The sequence below is a fragment of the Myotis daubentonii genome, chromosome 21, assembly GCF_963259705.1.
Source record: "Myotis daubentonii chromosome 21, mMyoDau2.1, whole genome shotgun sequence".
NCBI classification, from domain to species: Eukaryota; Metazoa; Chordata; class Mammalia; order Chiroptera; family Vespertilionidae; genus Myotis; species Myotis daubentonii.
In genome coordinates, this window is record NC_081860.1 from 13,612,275 (window position 1) to 13,633,528 (window position 21,254).

At 48.7% G+C, this 21,254-nt stretch overlaps 1 protein-coding gene across 11 annotated transcripts in view; it reads right to left on the minus strand.

Annotated features, from left to right (window-relative positions):
* Nucleotides 1–289: 289 nt before the first annotated feature.
* Nucleotides 290–21,254, minus strand: part of MCTP2 (multiple C2 and transmembrane domain containing 2) — a 131,783-nt gene continuing 110,818 nt past the window's right edge. For 8 of the 11 annotated variants that reach the window (XM_059678092.1, XM_059678095.1, XM_059678093.1 and 5 more), the window contains 4 exons: nt 13,092–13,201; nt 10,488–10,597; nt 6,560–6,657; nt 290–3,943 (listed from right to left, as the gene is read on the minus strand). In XM_059678092.1, the coding sequence (XP_059534075.1) occupies nt 3,875–3,943; nt 6,560–6,657; nt 10,488–10,597; nt 13,092–13,201 (387 nt within the window). In that variant the 3' untranslated portion in view covers nt 290–3,874. Of the gene's footprint in view, nt 3,944–6,559; nt 6,658–10,447; nt 10,598–13,091; nt 13,202–21,254 lie in introns of all 11 variants that reach the window. The other 3 variants (XR_009450317.1, XR_009450318.1, XM_059678094.1) reach the window with 3 other exon arrangements.

Consider the following 21,254-nt stretch of genomic DNA (forward strand, 5'->3'; position numbering starts at 1 on the left):
CCGGGTCTAGTTCAAGACAGGTGCCTGGTCAGTGGGCAGATGGGACCAAGGTCGTGTGCTGTCCGGTTTTAGCCTCTTAATTAATGATTCGGAGGAGAAGATACTACAGCACAAATATTTCAGGTAATTTTAAGTGAAATTATCTACCTATCAATGGCACAGACACTATTATTCTCATATAATAAGGGGCTTTTTTTTTTTCTAATCAGAGACCTATGCTAGGTAACACTTAAATCAGTCTGCTGTCAAAGAAAGTTCTGCTTGTCCTTTTTTTTTGGGGGGGGGGGGGGGCTGGACCACTTCGGCTTATGCAGGCCTTTTGGGAGTAAAAATACAAAAAAATAAAAACAAATTCAAGGCAAGCCTTAACCATTAAGTAGGTCAAAATTACCACTGCCAGATCGAAATCTGATGGATGCATACAAAATCAGTCAGGCTAGAGCTATCTGTTATGCAGTTCAACAAATGATTTCATGTGTTTTAACTTTCCCCAACCATTGTTTTGATCTAGTAAAAACAATACATGCAAAGGCAGGGCTTGTATGTATTATCATAATGAATTAAAGGAACAGGGAGAGAAATGGAAACCTCAGGGTTTCTCAGCTAGAAAGACAGGCCTAATAAAATATTTCCCAGAGAAAAGCTGGATTAAATAATAAATGAGTGAATTCTGGGAGGGCGCAGGCCACTGACACTGGGCTTTCGGGAAACGTTCTTTCTTCACCCTGAGGTTTCAAATGCAGCAAGAGGCAACGTTGAATGTTTTGCCTGAACCCACAGGTTTTGAGTTGGAGTCCGTGGACCCATTTTGAGAGATGTTATGTAATTTTACAAACATGTATGTGTGTCTGCAGACAGGGCTTATGGAAGGAGTCCAGAATATGCCACTGTGGCATGAAATTATTTGGAGCCGAAAGCATTTGAGGATCAACAGATAGCGGAATCCCCTCCCCACCCCGAATTCCTTTATCTGGATAAAAGTAGAGCCTCCCAGAGGAACTCAATTGTTCAAATTCCCTCTCCAACAGCAACCTGGGAAGACAGACTGTCATCACCTGAGACAACAAGAAGACATTGCACCTAAAGAGATATTGCCTCGCAGCCATCCTCTCTGTATTCTAAGGACACACCTGCTTTCTCTAAAAGTCATTTTCGTTCCCATGAGCCATTGGGACCTCCTTCCCTTTCTAAGAAGCCATTTCTCTTCCTGTTATAAGTGCCTTTCTTCTCCTGTAAAGACAGCGTAGAAGCCTTTTTAATGCTTTAGTAGGTGACCAGTTAGTACTGATAAAAAAACAAATCTTTAAAAGCTGACGATTGACTAAACTGAATTTCACACATAGTAAGATGGCGTGGGACCCGTCTCTTTTTGGTTTATTGTGGAAAATGACTCCCAGCTCTTACACAATTTTAAGTGTTTATTTTCATTGGTTCTCTTTCCTGTTTTTTTCTTTCTTATGTTTTTATTGATTTCAAAGAGTGGAAGAGGGTGAGAGAGAGAGAGAGAGACATCGACGATGAGAGAGAATCATGGATCGGCTGCCTCCTGCACGCCCCACACTGGGGAATGGAGCTTGCAACCGGGGCAGGTGCCCTGACGGGGAATTGAACCCTGACCTCCTGGTTCAGAGGCCGGCCCCACACAAATTCCTGGTGACGTACAGAAACCCTCGCATTGCCCTTACAACTCCCATTCCGCTTTTGCGTCCAGTGTCTACTTAATCGATTAACAACTGTTTTCCACAGGCAGCTTTTAAGGGTTGATTTGGACCAGCGTCCCAGTGGCGGGTGGTGGCCTCAACTTGACGCTGAGAATTCCAGTCGGGGGGCTGCAGAGGAAGCAGGTCTAGCTGACGATGCCTTCTGGTCAGGCAGTGTTATTTCATTTTGAAGTTCTATAGAAAGAGAACAACAATAAAGCATCGGTTCCGCGTTTAAATAAATACGGGGTTGTTTTGCCGCGGAACGTTTTCCTTCCAATGACTGATCCGATCTCGCATGTCTGTTTAAAAACGCCTGACTGGGGCCCTTACGAAATGATAGACGGGGACAAAGGAGATGATAGCTGGGAGCGAGACAATGAGGCATTGTTTACACAGAAGGCTGAGTAACTGGTTTCACAAAAGAGGTTCTTGGGTGTCTATTGTATGTACAACTAAGAGATTTACTGGAGCTTTTATAATTTCTGCAGGACTCCTTGCCAGCCAGCGTCATTAACGTGAAGTAAATCAAATCATGCAGAAATCTGGCTCGGCCGAAAGCAAACCCGGGAAGATCTAATCCGAAGAAAAACAGACACGGGGGATGATAAGGTTTAGAATCTTTGGCATGTTTCATAAACATTTTGTTTGAAGATTATTAAATTACAACCCAGAGGGGGAGGATGGGGGGGAGAAACACCATAGTAAAACTCACTATTAAATCTGATCTTTTCCCCCCTCAAATTTCCTTTACAATATATATATTACATATACATATATATATAACGGCACATAGAAAGTATGTGTGGACAAATACAGTCTTTACAACTTACATGTCGCTTGAGAAGAAATTTTCAGATCATATATGTGCACAAAGTTGGAACTTTTACGGGGGGAGGTTACTGTGAAATGCCGGGGCCGGCAGGAATCGGGGACTCTTGATGGAAGTGGTACTTTTCTAGGAAAAGGGCTGAGAGATACATTTTTATCTCGGGTAACTTACTGTACCCTTACGAGGAACAAATGATCAGCTGGGGCTGCTCAAATATCTTCACTTTCTGCTAAAAAATGCGAGCAAATGAGGTGATGATGGCCCTTGGGTAAGCAGCCTCATGTATTCATCCCTTGCTCCCAGGCCTTGACCTAAGTACTCTTGAGTTCATTCCTTCCTTCCTTCCTTCCTTCATTCAGTCCCTCCCCTTTCCTGAAGCCGTCACGTGGACATTTTAGTTTGGAAATAAGCACAAGTACAATCGGAAGAAATGGTGCTTTAGGACACCCAAATACTTGCAGGAACCCTTCACTTTTGGGACGAGTGTTCCCTTTCGACCTTCCTGGCACCCATTGCCAGCAATGGGCCCTGAGGCAGGATGGCTCCCAGCGCCGGGGACTTGACTGAGATTTGGCATACAGATCTTCAGGAATCACGGCTGAACCCTTCCCCAAGGATCGGGGCTAATCCTGGTCATTACTGAAAAATCTATAATAACAAAAGCATAATATGCTAATTAGACTGGACATCCTTCCGGACGTCCTTCCGGACGTCCTTCCAGACCAAGCTGGGGCTGTAGCCGCCTCGGCTGTGAGGGAGGGATCGCGGCAGCTGCCACAGCTGGGAAGGCCTACTCTTGCACAGATTTCAGGCATCGGGCCTCTAGTCTGTTGATAAGATGCGTTCCTTGGGTAGATGGTATCTATCAAGGACTTGCTAGCTCAAAGGGGAAAAAACCAACAACAACGGGCTCACAGGAACCATCGTGGGAAAGGAGCGTGGGGGCGGGGAGCGAAAATGAGGGAATCCTCACGGGAACCGGCCGCTGGAGGTGTGAGCACGAGTTCAAAGTCCCTCTCGGATGCGAGGGGTCTCCTGGCTGTTCAGTCCGGCGGCAGCCTTGCTTTCTCTCCTCTAGGAGAAGGGATGTGAGTCTTTCAGTCTCCGGATCGCCTCCCCCTGCTGGGCTGGCCGCTGTGCAGCTAGGACCTCCACGCGTGTGCACGTCCCCGTGTGCGTGTGTGCATCTGTGCGCTTGAAGAAGGGGGGAGACGACAGGCAGGGCACCACACGACACGTGTGTCCGAACGGCACTGACCGCGGTCCCGCCGAGAGAGCCATACCCTGGGCCCCATCGCCCAAACCCAGAACGGGGTGCTGGCGGCCACGGGCGGCGCGGGTCCTAGAGCCCACTGCGCTTCTTGCGAAGGGGGCTCTGGCTGCTGCAGGGCTTCAGCTCCGCGTACTGCACCTGTGAAAACAAACAGACGTGACGCTGGCGGTTCGGTAACCCTAGCTCCCCGCACCGTGTGCTAATGGCTCCCCCGGGGGCAGGCCGAGGCAAAGGAAGGAAGGTTCAAAGGTAATGAATCATTTTCTAAACACAGGAACATGGGGGGATTAATTACAGGAAGGATTTGAGGAGTCATGCATCATTTCTGGAAACCAAAATATTAAAAGCAGATTTTTAAGATTTTTTCTAATGAGATGCGTGGGGTTCTTCTACCTGCCCTGGGCACTGCTGGGGGATTTCAGTGGTGTGTGCGCGCGACCCTTCTGCACCATAAGCAAGCTTCGTAACAGCCCTTTGGGAATGTCTGTCTTAGTATATGATACTTACTACGAGTTATTCATTTAAAAAGATCTAAAATCTTGGGTGGGGGGAGAAATATCTGCAAATGATATACCATTTATTTTGCCAGAGAGGGAAATAATGTTGAAATTGATACTGGCCCCAGACTTCTATAGATTTCTCTTAAAAAATGAATTTCATTTCCAATGGAATGGCTAAAACATCTGTGATAACTATGAACGGGGGTGGGGGGGGGTGAGTGCTTAGTGGCAAACTGTCTATTGTGTTATTAGAAAGTGCTCTTGGCGCTACACGGAGGGTCTCATTGGCGAACTATCTTCCTGGGACGTTCTTCTGTTGTGTTTCTGTGTGTTCCTGCCGACGCTAACTGGATGACCGCTCTGAGGGCTGCTGTGTGCGCAGACAACCCCTGACCAGGCTCGATGGCAACTGGCATGCTCCAAGGATGTGGGCAAACCCTCACAGTGCCACTCAAGTGCCCGTTCGCTGCAACCCTGCTGCTGTCGTGTGTGAGCTTGCACAGGCTGATGGCGGGATGGCTTTATGTACAGGACTGCAGGGCAGACCACCTGTGCTCACCGCCTGGAGCATCTGTGCCAAACTCTCCAAGGGCAGCAGGACCCATGACATAAGCTGAGCTACAGTAGGTCAAGAGCAGATGCATGAAATACCAATAAAGCTCGATGTCCTCACAGTGCTTTGTGAAGGTGCCCTGGGGGACGGGGGGGGGGGACATACCTGTTGATCTTCAGTGCAGAACAAGCAAGGGCTAGGTGACTTTTTTAAAAAATTTTTTAAATTGATGTTTTACAGAGAGGAAGGGAGAGGGATAGAGAGTTAGAAACATCGATGAGAGAGAAACATCGATCAGCTGCCTCCTGCACACTCCCTACTGGGGATGTGCCCACAACCAAGGTAAGTGCCCTTGACTGGAATCGAACCCAGGACCTTTCAGTCCGCAGGCTGACGCTCTATCCACTGAGCCAAACTGGTTAGGGCCCAGGTGACTATTTTATAATCGTGCACTGCAAATGTCAACGAGTAAATTCCTATTTTGTAGAATACATTTTTAAAAAATATATGTTGACTGATTTCAGAGAGGAAGAGAGAGGGAGAGATAGAAACATCAATGATGAGAGAATCATTGACCAACTGCCTCCTGCACGCCCCGGACTGGGAATCGAACCCACAACCTGAGCATGTGCCCTGACAGGGAATTGAACCAGTGACCTTTCGGTTCCCGGGTTGATGCTCAACCACTGAGCCCCACCTGGCTGGGCTGTAGAATACATTTTAATAGAGAACTATTTCAAAATGAACGTTAAAGGGATATAGCATCACGGAGTCTGTTTTAATCTCTAGAATTTGGAATGAAGGGGAAAGAAATGCTAGGGCTTCCCAGCCCTACATCCTGAAAGCCACCCAGCGTTCCCGAGCACCATCATGCCACAGTGGCCGGAAGATGAAAGTCGATACCTGCTCTCAGATGCTAACACACTGTGTCTTCGGTCACCGTGATGCCGTTTCACGCCACGGCCTCCCGTCTACCGGCTCTCTGATCCCTAATTCTCCATTACCGAGACGGCTGCCTGCCCCCTGGGCTGACAGCAGCCTGATCGGTGGGGGCCCAGATGGGGCCACTTGAGGGGACTCGCTGGTATTGTTCCCGTAGCTAATCTCTGTGTCTCCACAGAAACAGGACGCCGCGGGCCTAAGTGGCCATTCCCTGTGGATAATACTTCTGATTGATCTCAAATCATTTCCCGCGTCTCTGCCTCTCCGCGCATTCGAGTAAGTCTGGGCTTTTGCCCTAAGCAGCCCTCAATCTTTACAGGGGACGAGATACCAGGGGGGCCTAGGGGATCATCAGAGCCAACAAGAATAAAGAGAGTAATCCTCCTCTCCCCTACTCCCCATAAAACGCCGGCCACCCCTTTTCGGACCTCCCACTCGCCCACGCACTGAGCCCATCTTCTCCTCTTTGGGGGCGGCGAGCGATCCCGACAGGGACCGAGACCCCAGCGTGAGTTCCAGACCGTTCTTAAGTCGCTCTTTTTCAGGATAATTTCCCCCAATCATCTCATGCTTTTGGGACAAAGGTTTCCTGGCCGCCTCCCTGCAAGCCAGGCCTCTGTAAGCATGTTTCCGAAGCGTGATCGCAATTACTCACACGCTGGCACAGCCTCGGGCTCTGGGGCTGGCCAGACTCCCGGGGAGGTGGGGGGGGGGGCTGGGGGGGGACATTGATGGTGACCCCGTTTGTTCATTACATACCTTTTGAACATCAGATGGTACCCTGGAGAGGAAGTCTAGTAGCTCGTTATTGTCGATGGCATAGGGATTTCGGAACTTCTTAGTAAATTTATTGATGCCTGAAAAATAGAAGAGACACAGGTTGATCTCTCGTCTGTCTGTCTGTCTTTCCAACTCGCCCGACTGGGGGAGGAGGGGCCTTCGCAAGTAAGAAATTAGTGTGAAAACAATTCCTGGACCCCCAGCCAGGCCCACGCTGCCGTCATGCGGAATCCTTCACAAACGCCTTTTCTTGCAGGAAGGATCCAGGAGGGACTGCGGGAGTGGGGCCCTGCCTTCCCCGGCTGTGAAAATCCCATTACGATCCCAGCAGCAGGGCGGCAGGGACACCCACGGAAACCGGGGAGCTCATTGGCGTTTCGGGGCGACACTGATTCACAGCCTCCTCTGCCAGGGAAACACGTGTCCCAGGTGGGAAAAGACCTTCACCAGCCCAAACAAGTCACAGCTTGGGGGCCACGGGCCCAGCGCGGCCGTGGGAGGTGTGAGGCCCGAGTTGTGTGTGTGTGTGTGTGGGGGGGGGTAGGGGCGGGGAGGGTTGGGGGGGGTTGGTGTTGTTAAAAAGAAGCTGCAGAAATCTATCTTTTCCTCCCTCCTCCAACTCATTTTCACAGGTTTCGCCTCTCTCCCTGCAGAACAGAACTTGACATGTTGATTGTACTTCGAGGCGGCAGGAAACTGTGAAGAGTTATTATTGGAAAATTACCTTCCCAGGGCTTGCTAACTTAATTTATGGACGGCAGCCCGGGGGGTGTGGGCTGGTCTAGGCAACGGAGTCCATGCTCATTTCAGCCGGGGCCGGGGCGACTGGGAGGGGGCTCTGTCCATGGCTTCCTCCTCATAATGGCGCTCCTCGAACCCCCTTCTGGCTCCCAGGCTGCTCCTCGCCTGCACCCACGACGCAGAAACGATATTCTTTTCAGCAAATGCCAGCGCTCTTTCACGCTGAGTTTGAGAGGGTGAAAAATTAAGGTGGCCTTCTGAGGCTCTGCCACCGAGAGCTAGTGTAACAAGGGCCGTAGCGGGAAGTCTTGTTAATTTCAGCGACGCTGAGTGAATTGTCGCCTGAGGTGTGCACCTTGACTGGCTCCTATTCCCCAGCCCAGGTCACGTTTCATTGTATGTGTTTGTTTTTTGTTTGTTTTTACTTTTTATTGATTTGAGAGAGGAAGGGAGAGGGAGAGAGAGAGAGAAACATCAGTGATGAGAGAGAATCATTTGATTGGCCGCCTCCTGCACGCCCCTTACTGGGGATCGAGCCTGCAACCTGGGCATGTGCCCTGACTGAGAATTGAACCGTGCCCTCCTGGCGCTCACCGCTGAGCCTCACTGGCCAGGCACACTGAACTGTTTAATGATCCCTAACACAGACACGGTTTGATGTTTTTCTAATTTCATTGATGATTACTTTACGTTCATCGAAGGGCGGGACTTCCTGGATGACCCTGTACCTGACACAGTGCCAACCTCGAGGCAGTTCCTTAGAGCAGCGGTTCTCAACCTGTGGGTCGCGACCCCTTTGGGGGTCAAACGACCCTTTCACAGGGGTCGCCTAAGACCATCGGAAAACACATAGATAATTACATACTGTTTTTGTGATTAATCACTATGCTTTCATTATGCTCAATTTGTAACAATGAAAATACATCCTGTATATCAGATATTTACATGATGATTCATAACAGTAGAAACATGACAGTTATGAAGTAGCAACGAAAATAATGTTATGGTTGGGGGTCACCACAACATGAGGAACTGTATGAAAGGGTCGCGGCATGAGGAAGGTTGAGAACCACTGCCTTAGAGAGAGAGGGTCAGGTGACCATCTGCTTTGCAAATGGCGGCCAGGCCACTGTTCACGGGTAGATGGAAGCGGGGTGGTTGGGCCTGGGAAGACGTCTTACAAATGATCCCTTTTCTCCCAAGTCAGAGCTGCACTGTCTTTCTCCCCTCTACCCCCACAGAAGCCTGATGTTTCTAGCTAAAACTACCCCCTCCCCTTCCCCCACCCCCTCTCCCCTGCACGTTCCTTTAAACTAAAATCCACGGGCTGTGTTCCTCTAAAGGCATTAATTGTAGCATGGGCTCTTTGGCAAAAGGAAACAGACGAGGCAAACCGACGCAGGGAGACAAAGACACGCGGAGAAAGGGTATATCTTCTGTGGTTAATTATATACAGTGTGCGCATCTGGAGTCTTTACAATGAACAGCCAGGCAGGGATAATACCCCAGCCGATCAAAACACCACATTCTTAGTTACTGAGAAGATTATAAACCTGCATCGTCGCTCCGATGCACCAGAGAGGGCAGGGGTAGCCCACAATGCACTGAGACTGACTACGGAAAACTTAGCTGGAATAAAAAGTTATAAGGCACTCAGATTGCAAGCTTCAAAAGCACGCCTTTGAAAAATATATATATAGCCCTAACCGGTTTGGCTCAGTGGATAGAGCGTCGGCCTGCGGACTGAAGGGTCCCGGGTTCGATTCCGGCCAAGGGCATGTACCTTGGTTGCGGGCACATCCCCAGTAGGAGATGTGCAGGAGGCAGCTGATTGATGTTTCTCTCTCATCGATGTTTCTAACTCTCTATCCCTCTCCCTTCCTCTCTGTAAAAAAAATCAATAAAAATATACTTAAAATATATATAGTCCACTCTGATTTCAGAGTGGAAGGGAGAGGGAGAGAGAGATAGAAACATCAATGATGAGAGGGAATCGTGGATAGTCTGCCTCCTGCACGCCCCCGACTGGGGATCGAGCCTGCAACCCGGGCATGTGCCTTGACCGGAAATCAAACCATGACCTCCTGGTTCATAGGTCGATGCTTAACCACTGAGCCATGCCAGCCGGGCCTGTCTGAACGCCGCAGCAGTCATAGGAGCCAAGTAACCGCAAACCAGGCCTGACACAGACTCCCGTGGGGAAAGGTGGATGGCTTCTCCCACTTAATTTCCTGCAATGCACCCTCCCGCATCAACTCACAGCCCACCCAGCGACCATCGCGAATTCTCACCAAGCTGCTCGGATTTTGTCCGACTGCTGGCCGGGGTAGTAAATCAGGTCACGCAATTTACTTCCAGTTTGCCATTTTGGTATCTGCTTTTTTAAAAGCAGCTAACCTGCATATGGGCGCACCATTTCCCCTGGTAAATTATACCTTCCTCTCCTCCTTGGCCCTCCCGTACCCCCACTGCTTCTGGGTTTAAGTATTGGGTTGGGCTGTTTTTTCCCTCCAGGAGAGATGAAGTGCCAGGAGCAACATGGCTACTTTCACACGCTACGAAGGGCGAGGTGCAGGTGTTCGCTCACTGTTTGAACAACAGTGCAAAGGCAAGGCTACGGGACCACAGCCATATATTATTCCAGGGGATTTATGGCTACGAAGGCCGAAGGGAAGTCACACGCACGATCCCATTTTCATTGGATCACAGTTATGCAACAGCCCTTTCAATAGCGATGCTGATGGTTCCCCCAAGCTGGTCTTTTCAGGGAGGTCCTGGATTCCTGGTCGCCTATATGCGCTCTTTAAGCTCGTGTTTAATTGCCGGCAGGAGCACACTGAAAGTTTACAGTCACACTTTAAAAAGTGAAGAATAATTGGCCCTGGCTGGTGTGGCTCAGTGGATGGAGCATCGGCCTGCGGACTGAAGGGTACCAGGTTCGACTGCAATCAAGGGCACATGCCCGGATTGCAGGCTCGGTTCCCGGCGGGGGGCCAGCAGGAGGCAGCCAATCAACGATTCTTTCTCATCATTGATGTTTCTCTCTCTCTCTCTCCCTCTTCCTTCCTCTCTGAAATCAATAAAAAATATATTTTTTTAAAAAATGAATGAGTAATTGGTTCTTACCTGGAACGGACTGCTAGCCAAAGGACCGGGCCACACTTACCCCAGATCAACACGAGGTACCGAAGTGGGACGAAGTATAAAGTGACGGTGGCGACCGCCAGCACCACACAGGCCAGGAACGAAAGGAACGGCACCGTCCAGTTAAACGTGCTGCAGGCAAACCACAGAAATGTCCATTACTGAGGCGGGAACAGCTACAGCGATTCATTGCTCATGTTAACTTCTTAGTCACACAAGTGGAAACGGTCTATGGCAGCGGTTCTCAACCCGTGGGTCGCGACCCCTTTGGGGGTCAAACGACCCTTTCACAGGGGTCGCTTAAGACCATCGGAAAATACATAGATAATTACATATTGTTTTTGTGGTTAATCACTATGCTTTCATTATGTGCAATGTGTAACCATGAAAATACATCCTGCATATCAGATATTTACATGACGATTCATCACAGTAGCAAAGTGACAGTTATGAAGTAGCCACGAAAATAATTTTATGGTTGGGGGTCACCACAACATGAGGAGCTGTATGAAAGGGTCGCGGCCTGAGGAAGGTTGAGAACCACTGGGCTATTGGGAAAGTTTCTTTGAAAACCCGGAGAGAAAGTCTGCCGGAACGACTGGGCACCGGAAAAACGTTCTTCAGGAGAAGGTCACCAGACCAATGGCCACTGAGCTTCCCGGACCCGGCAGTTCCCAGGAGAAGCTTGGCTCTCGAAAGTGATTAAAGACTGCAATACTGCCCGGCCGGCGTGCCTCAGTGGATGAGCATCGACCTAGGAACCGGGAGGTCACAGTTCGATTCCCGGGCAGGGCACAGGCCCGGGTTGTGGGCTCCATCCCCAGTGTGGGGCGTGCAGGAGGCAGCTGATCTGTGATTCTCTCCCATCATTGATGTTTCTCTCTCTCTCTCTCTCTCTCTCTCTCTCCTTCTCTCTTCCTCTCTGAAATCAATCCTATATAATAAAAGCCTAATATGCAAATTGACCAAACGGCAGAATGACCGGTCGCTATGACACACACTGACCACCAGGGGGCAGACGCTCAACGCAGGAGCTACCCCCAGCTTGCAGGTCCCAGGCCAGCCAAGCGGGTGCCAGCGGGGGTCCTCCCCCTCACCCCCTTGATCACCCCACTGGTCGCCCCGATCACCGGCCAGGCCTAGGGACCCTACCCATGCACGAATTTCGTGCACCAGGCCTCTAGTAAAAATATATTTAAAAAAGAAAATACAGACCATCTTCTGTAAATGCAACCCCATAAGGAGAGCCTCGCTCTCGGGGTTTTATGCAAGTCGTTTATGTGCTGGTTGCCAATAGCTGGGAGAAAGTCTTCCGTGGTCCCTAAGCCCCGAATTACAATGGAATTCCGACAGAGTTACCCAGGACAGCCCCCTGGAGTGCCCAGCGGGGACACGAAGGTCACTGTCCTCATGAATGGCCCAAGAAATGAATAGGAGCCGAGCCTTCCTGTGTCGCAGCTGGGCGGAACAGTGCCCCGTTCATGGCTGAAAATATGTCCTGGACGTGGCCACCGCAGCTGTAGCCGCGGAAGCGCTGCAGAGAGTGGGGGCCTGTTCCCGTCACTCTGCCCTCGTCTGCCGTCAGACACATTTCCTTGCTCATTAGCAGCCACACAACAGCCACGTTTGTCTGCAAGAGACGTTTAGGCACGGAGATGCTTTCACCAAACATAGGGCCTTCCTTCCTCGGGCTTGCCCCGACTCCACAGCCTCTCATCCTCACTCAATTTTTTTTAAAAATATATTTCTATTGATTTCAGAGAGGAAGGGAGAGGGAGGGAGAGAGAGAAACATCAGTGAGGAAAGAGAATCATGGATCGGCTGCCTCCTGCATGCCACCTATTGGGGTGGAGACCACAACCCGAGCATGTGACCTTGATCAGAATCGAACCTGGGGCCCTTCAGTCCTCAGGCTGATGCTCTATCCACTGAGTCACACCAGCCAGGGCTCAATTTTTTTTTTCATTGACTTTTGCAAGCCACTCAAGTCCCTGAATGACCCGCCTCACCTCCAGGCATGCCAGGACCATGGCCTATGGCACAGGCACGCTAACTCACCTACACGTCCCTGTACCTAGCACGGTCTTGGGCTCTCAGCCTTGGCGCAATGGTCTGCACCGACTGAAGCCGCCAATCAACGGTTCTATGCCCAGCTGTCTGTCTCTCCCCATTCTCAGAGAAGCTGACAACGTGTGGCATCCTCAGCATAGCCCTCTGTCTGTCTCTCTCGTACATCTCTTTCTGGGCGGGTCCGATCTCTCCCCTAACATCACGTGGTTCCGACAGAAAAGACTCCTTTAAAACCTATCTGCTTCCCTTTTTATTTGTGAATAGGAAGTTATTTTTTTTTAATGTAGTTCATCACCCAATCTAAGGTCTTTTTGAGAGTGAGCGGGACACTATTCATCGTTACGCTGGGCCATCTGGTCACCCCAGGTCTGAGGCATTGCCCAGCTGTGAGACTGACAAGCCCAAAGGGCACACCAGCCAGAGTTAACAGGGCTTGCCTGGCACCCTGGCGGCAGTTTTGGGGTTCTGGGTTTTCTGACCTCACGCTCCCCACCCACACTCGCCCTAGTGGATGGCCACTCTAATCCAAACGCCACGATGCAGAGGTAGGACTTACTTTTTAATTCTTTCTCCAAAGGAAGCTACTTCCTCCAAGATGTTCTGAACTGTGGAAACGATATCCTGTACCATGTAGATTCTTTCGATGATGCCCTTTTTCTCAGATTCCTAAGAAACGTAAAAGAGAGATTGGACGCAGTTACACTCTCGTTATTGTTCCGGTATAGAAAGGAGTATGGCCAGATTATTATGACCGGCCAGATTATTATGACCACCCCATCAGTACAATGAAGTGAATTAGTTACACAAATAATAATAATAATAATAATAATAATAAAACCTTGAGAGTATTTGCCTAGGAAGTTTTCAATATTCAGTATTTTGGGGAGTGTCAATGAGGTACTGATGGGGTGGTCATAATAATCTGGCCAGTCATAATAATCAGTGTGTGCGTGTGTGCGTGTGTGTGTGCGTGCGTGTGTATACACCTGACATTTGTAGGCAAATTAGTTATAATTTTGCGCTGAAGTTGCTAGAGGGCCAGATCATTATAAATGTCTGAATAGCACAATATACCTAAGTATCGTTGCTGATCAAGTTCATCTTATCATGTTGATGGCGTATCCCAATGGAGATGGCTTCTTCCAACAAGACAATGTGCCATGCCACGGTGCTCATATTGTGCAGGAGTGGTTTCAAGAACATGAGGGAGACTTTACCTTGCTTAGGTGGCCCCCATAATCTGGCTACTCAGTGTACGTGTGTGTGCATGTGTGTGTGTGTGTATATGTATGTATGTGTGTATATATATACATACACACACACACACACACACACATATATTATTGATTTCAAGGAAGAAGGGAGAGGGAGAGAGAGAGAGAAACATCAATGATGAGAGAGAATCATTGATTGGCTGCCTCTTCCAGGCCCCCTACTGGGGACCAAGCCCGAAACCCAGGCATGTGCCCTTGACTAGAATCGAACCCAGAACACTTCAGTCCTCAGGCTGACGTTCTATCCACTGAGCCAAACTGACTAGGGCTACATATATATTTTTTATTATTAATTTCAGAGAGGAAGGGAGAGGGAGAGAGAGATAGAAACATCAATGGTGAGAGAGAATCATGGATCGGCTGCCTCCTGCATGCCCCACGCTGGGGATCAAGCCTGCAACCCGGGCATGTGCCCTGACCGGGAATCAAACCATGACCTCCTGGTTCATAGGTCGACGCTCAACCACTGGGCCACACCAGCTGGGCCGTAAGTATTGACTGAATCCACAAAATGTCCTGCCCATCCATCCAGATGCAAACACTCTCGGGGTGCAAGCTTCCCGTGCTCCCACGATGAATGGAAGCCGCATGGAGCCAAGACCTTCGTCTCCCCGTGGAGGCGATGCGTCTGCCAGGGAACTCTGTGATTCCCTTTGGCTGACCCTGGCTTCCTCTTTGTCTTCACCAGGCTATCGGCCAGCTCCCCTGCGCCCACCCCACCCCCCGTCACAGTGCTTCAGAGAGGGTTCCGGCAGGGAACAGCATGGCATGTTGGCTATGTAGACACTATGGTTTCCTAGCACTGTGGCTTCTTAGCCAAACGCTGCTGCATTTAAAAAACGTATATTTTTGCCCTGACTGGTGTGGCTCAGCAGATAGAGCATCAGCCTGCTGACTGAAGGGTCCCAGGTTTGATTCCGGTCAAGGGCATGTACCTTGGTTGCGGGCACATCCCCAGTAGGAGGTGTGCAGGAGGCAGCTGATCGATGTTTCTCTCTCATCGATGTTTCTAACTCTCTATCCCTCCCCCTTCCTCTCTGTAAAAAATCAATAAAAAATATTAAAAAAATATATGTATTTATTGATTAACGCTGCTCTTGTGCTCTCCTTGCTCTGTGATAAGGCAAGTTCCTGATCCCTTTCTGAGTTGCAAATTTGTTATCTAGAAAAGGGAGATCACAGGGAGCCCTTGGAGAAGTAAACAACACATCAGCACTTGGTATACTAGGCACTTCACACACGTAAGCCCGTCCCCTGCAAGAATGCAAAGAGCCGGCCGGTGTGGCTCAGGGGTTGAGCCTCGACCTATGAACCAGGAGGTCACAGTTTGATTCCCGGTCAGGGCACAGGCCCGGGTTGCGGGCTCCATCCCCAGTGTGGGGCGTGCAGGCGGCAGCCGATCCATGATCCTCTCTCATCATGGATGTCTCTCTCGCTCCCTCTCTGAAATCCATAAAACATATAAAGAGAAAACAAAAAGGAATGCGAAGGGACAAAAGGCTGAATAAGCAACTTTCGGTCCAGCCAAAACAGCCCTGGGGTTGATTTAAGTTTCAGAAGCAATGAACTTCCAGGACAAGCCTACTCATGTCGCCCGGCGCTGCCTGAGCTTATCTGGCAGCTCTCTCGGCTACACGCTGGCTTTATTTACACGTTTCCGACGGAACCGGGGAATGCGGGGGTAACACAGTTTAGCAAACACAACGTTACATCTGCGGCTGCTACCCATTCCCCAGGAGGCCTGGCGGGGACCCATTCAGAAAGACAGACCTGCCGCCTCACGCGCTGATGTTTTCCTTAGCATAGGACGCTTCCAATTATTTCAGGGAAATGAGTAATAAAAATTGTGATAGCCGCTGGGGCCGTTCAACCAGCAAGCCACGTCACAGCGGCCGACAACTTTTTTAGATTTCGAGGGAGAGTGGATTTTACCTCTTACGGATTTGAAAGCACACAGGGGCATGAGTAAGAGTCACATGACTTAGGGTCTCGTTTACGGCATGATGGGAGAGACGAGAGCATGGAACTTTCCGAGACCCAGGCTTCAGATTTCATAATGCTCCTCTGTTCTGTATAAAGCAAGAGTGGCACTTGTCGTCAGAAAAAGAATGAAAATGCCAACTCTATAACCTAAACATAGAGACTACATACAAATAAAGGCAAAATCACCTTTTTTTTTTTCATTGTCCATTTGTTTCTAAAATGTTAAAAAGAAACACACACACACACACACACACACATGCACACACAAAGAAAACCGGAGTCTTTAGGCCAGCCGTGGGCAAACTACGGCCCGCGGGCCGGATCGGCCCGTTTGAAATGAATAAAACTAAAAAAAAAAAAAAGACCGTACCCTTTTATGTAATGATGTTTACTTTGAATTTATATTAGTTCACACAAACACTCCATCCATGCTTTTGTTCCGGCCCTCCGGTCCAGTTTAAGAACCCATTGTGGCCCTCGAGTCAAAAAGTTTGCCCACCCCAGCTTTAGGCTAAGTTTCGGAAGCAGCTGAAATAAGAACAAAGAGTGGACCCGTGTGTAACAGAGTTGTTGTGTGTGTGGTTTTTTTTTAAGAACAAAAATGAAATAAATCAAGAAGCAAATATTTCGCCCTAACCGGTTTGGCTCAGTGGATAGAGCGTCGGCCTGCGGACTGAAAGGTCCCGGGTTCGGTTCCGGTCAAGGGCATGTACCTTGGTTGCGGGCACATCCCCGGTAGAGGGTGTGCAGGAGGCAGCTGGTCGATGTTTCTCTCTCATCGATGTTTCTAACTCTCTACCCCTCTCCCTTCCTCTCTGTAAAAATCAATAAAATATATATATATTTTAAAAAGAAGCAAATATTTCCTTCAAGGCTCCATTGCCTTTCCCATGCCTCCAATGACTAGAGCAGTGATGGCAAACCTATGACACGCGTGTCAGAGGTGACACGCGAACTCATTTTTTTGGTTGATTTTTCTTTGTTAAATGGCATTTAAATATATAAAATCTTTGTTTTACTATGGTTGCAAAGATCAAAAATTTCTATATGTGACATGGCACCAGAGTTAAGTTAGGGTTTTTCAAAATGTTGACACGCCGAGCTCAAAAGGTTCGCCATCACTGGACTAGAGGATTGTGGGAGAGAACTAACACCATCACAATCCATTTACAACTAAGAATTAATTATATCATCAGTATGTGACTTTAAATCTTTCCTACCTGTTCTGATTTAGGAAAACTCCTCTCTCTCTCTCTCTTTTTAGAAATATGTTTTTATTGATTTCAGAGAGGAAGGGAGAGGGAGAGAGGGAGAGAAACATCAAAGATGCGAGAGAATCATGGATCGGCTGCCTCCTGCACGCCCCCTACTGGGGATGGAGCCCACAAGCCGGGCACGTGCCCTGACCGGGAATGGAACTGTGACCTCCTGGTTCACGGGTTGACACTCAACCACTGAGCCACACCGGCCGGGCGCACCTTTGTCTCTAATTACCTAAGCAAAACCAGAGACATAGTCCTGAAAGTTAACCACAGCAGGAAAAACCTTTCTGACACGCTGAGACATTGCGTAGTATTTGTCACAGGATGCACAAGGTCCCCGAAAGCCATCCATGCCTCATTTCTACCCCAAGATCTCCCCAGTCATTTCAGCCACGCAGAGCAAAGAGGCAAACATGGAACGTTAGACTGCAAAGGGGGGTGTGTTTGGGCTGTCTCCTCCCACTGCATAGTAAAAGCCTGCCATTTGAAGACGTGCAAACACGATAAACATCGGAAATAGATGGAGTGGCATTCAGCAGGAAAAAAACACACAAAAAACAACAAACCCCTCTCAACATCTGTCATAACAAAGACCAAGAAGCAGTATTTCTGATAACACAAGATTAAAAACGGGTCTTTCGGAAGCCAGGCTTACTGACTGGGAACTGTCTTCAGACACAGAACCGATGAGATGGGTTGTGTGTGCACGGAGACAGACAGACAGACAGAGACACACACACACAGTCAACTCCACGGTGCACGCTGTTTCCAGGAGGGAAAGAAAATCATTGCTCTTTCCGGAGAGGCATCCCGCTCCAGTAGTCCATTTGCTTTGGGGAAATGAACAGAAAACAGACTGTTTGGGTTTTGAGTCAATAGAATTCCTAAGTGGATTTAAACGGCTCTCCCTGTCTGCTCACTGCACACCGCGCTCCCACGCTGACAGGTACTTGCCGGCGTGTGCTTCTGGCTTCAACATCTCATTAGGAGTTTCTCTCACCCACTGACAGATGCCAGGCCTGCGACCACCAGGCAGGGCTGAGGGCTTCCTGGCCCTGGAACTACTGCAGCTCAACACGCCAGGAGCCGCAGCTGCTGACTGACCAGGGTGCCCTTTCGTGTTGAGGTGGGGAAGTGAGGCGGGTGGAAGGAAAAATACGTGTGTGACCAAACAATGCAATAAGAAATTCTAACATGTTGGAATTAGAGAGAGAAACATCAATGATGAGAGAGAATCATGGATCAGCTGCCTCCTGCACGCCCCCCCACTGGGGATGGAGCCCCCAACCCGGGCATGTGCCCTGACCAGGAATCAAACCGTGACCTCCTGGTTCCTAGGTCGCCGCTCAACCACGCTGGCTGGGCTCAAGTTCATTTCTCTTAATTCGGGTTTAATCATTTGTAGATGGGGGAGGTAGCTAATTTAATGGTTTATTTTGAATGCTGAGTGGGCTGAAACATATAAACACAGCCTGGAAATTGTAAACACTCTACAAATATTATTTTTTAAATCTAATTATACTGAACTAATTCTTACTGCAAATGATGTTGTTTTAAATTATTACTCTTGTGTCATTTGTTACTTATGTTATTTTCCCTTGAGGAAAAAAATGGTGTGCGCCCCCCCCCCCCCTTTCTTGTAAATTATCAATTAGCTTCTAAACTCACTGGATAATTGGGAGTTAGTGCAAATCACACTGAAACAAGGGGTTTCATGAGGAAAGACAAGAGGACTAGCTACTACCACCCTCAGAAAAGCAATGACCTGTGGGTAATGGAGAAACAATGTCCAATGCAGTCCACATCAGCATGATGTAAAAATTTTAAGCAATGGGAAATTAAATATCTAGATTCGTTATCCTATATAATATAAGCCTAATATGCTAAGTGTCCAGTCTTCCGGTCAGCCATTCAACCAATCAAAGCGTAATATGCTAATGATATGTTAAGGCCACTCAACTTCTCGCTATGACGTGCACTGACCACCAGGGGCAGACGCTCCAACCGGTAGGTGAGCTTGCTGCTGGAGTCTGGCCAATCAGGACTGAGTGAGACGGGCTGGACATGCCCTGGAGCCCTCCCGCGGTCCCTCCCCAGCTGGCCAACCTCCCGTGTCCCTCCCTGGCCCCCATCATGCACCAGTGGGCTCCCTCGGCCTGGCCTGTGCCCTCTTTGCAATCCCAGCTGAGGGAACTCCCCCCACCACCACCCCGGAGTGCACGAATTTCATGCACCGGGCCTCCAGTATTCTATAAAATCAGAGCCTCTGACTGTATTCTGTTAGACAGTGCACATTAGCTAACAGAAGGATAGATAATCCATCTGATTTAGAGTCTGGTATATCGTATTTCACAATATTTGGGAGTGAGATAACAAGTATAATCCTTACAGTAGAAATATCAAAGCAAACTCACAAGTGCCAGGGTTAGTGAGCCTGATAGGAAGTAGGATGAATACTGCCTCAAAAGGTCAGATTATGAACATTCCAGGATTACCTCTCAAGGCAATGAGGCCAAACCCTCTTGAGAACGGAGGTTTCGTGTTGAAAATGGGAGCTAGTCAGCGTGTCAGGGAAAAGCCTGCAGGAAGTAAGGAAGCCAATCCCTTCTCATCGGAACATGCATAAACCGATCATTAAGAATTGGCTGGAATCCATTTTTAATATTAAAGTCTCAAAGCTAAGCTGGGATGGTAGAGATGCTAGCAATTAAATGACTTCATCACTAAAATTCATATTAAATCAAATTAAAAGCAGTTACATCAGAATGGCCATTTACTTCATTCCCCTGAAAATCATCCCTGAGCAGGTCCTCTACATATCGTTCCCATAGGCCCTGAAATGTGTAGGAAGATATTCAATTATTGTTCATCTTTCAAAGGTAGTCTTTGACTTTTTTATTTTCTTTTTTTAAAATATCTATTCTTATTGATTTCAGAGAGGAAGGGAGAGGGAGAGAGAGAGAAATAAACATCAATGATGAGAGAGAATTAACCAAAAAAAGAAGAAAAAAAAAAGGGGGGGGGGGAGGCAAAATTGTGGAGTCTAATTCGGTTCCTAATACAAGTCACTTCCATGGACTTTTAACAATGAGGAGGGAGCACGAGGCTATGGTGATGTCATTTTACAACAATCCCTGACGGAGACAATAAAAGGGTGACAGAGCCCAGGCCTGGGCCTGGTCTGTGCACGGGAGACAGGCGGGAACATGGGAAAGCGTCGGTCTCCCCAGAGAGCCGTGCCACGGGGGCCGGCCCGCTTTCATCTCCCCAGTTGTCTGCGATGGTATTTGGTGGGAAGGGGGTGCTGGCAATTAAGGGGTGTCACTTGCAAGATGGATAGTTTGGAGAGAAAGGAGTTCCCTCTCTTCTTCTGGTGTGGAAGGAAACGACCGTGTGTTTACCATTTGTAAACAGTTCCCGTCTCGCTGGGTGTGTTACAGTTCCCAGAAGCGTGGTCTGTCATGTGTAACACGCACCAGGAGCCAGAAGGGCCACGAGAGCGACCCCTGTGATACAGCCTGTGCGTGCAGCTCTATGAGCACAGCTCAGCGCTGGAGGCTGACAGACATGGAGAAGAAATAATGGATTGTAACATGGGTGCGAATGATGCGTGCTCCGGAGGCCTTACTGTTGAAAATCCCCCTAGTTACAAATCTCTGAAAGAAGTGACAGTGAGCCTGGCTGGCGTGACTCAGTGGTTGAGTGTCGACCTATGAACCAGGTCACAGTTTGATTCCTGGTCAAGGGCACATGCCCGGGTTGCGGGCTCGATCCCCAGTAGGGGGTGTGCAGGAGGCAGCGATCCATGATTCTCTCTCATCATTGATGTCTCTATCTCTCAATAAAAATATATTTTAAGAAAAAGAAGTAAGAGTGAGAAGATATGGAAGAGGACTGGAAAGTTCACCAGGCTCACCAAAGACTGTGTTAAGCGGAAGAGGCATAAACAGTTACATTTCCATTTTAGACGAATTCCTCTAGAACAGCGGTTCTCAACCTGTGGGTCACGACCCCTTTGGGGGTCGAACGACCCTTTCACAGGGGTCGCCTAAGACCATCAGAAAACACATATTGAATATATAATTACATATTGTTTTTGTGATTAATCACTATGCTTTAATTATGTTCAATTTGAAAATACATCCTGCATATCAGATATTTACATGACGATTCATAACAGTAGCAAAATTACAGTGATGA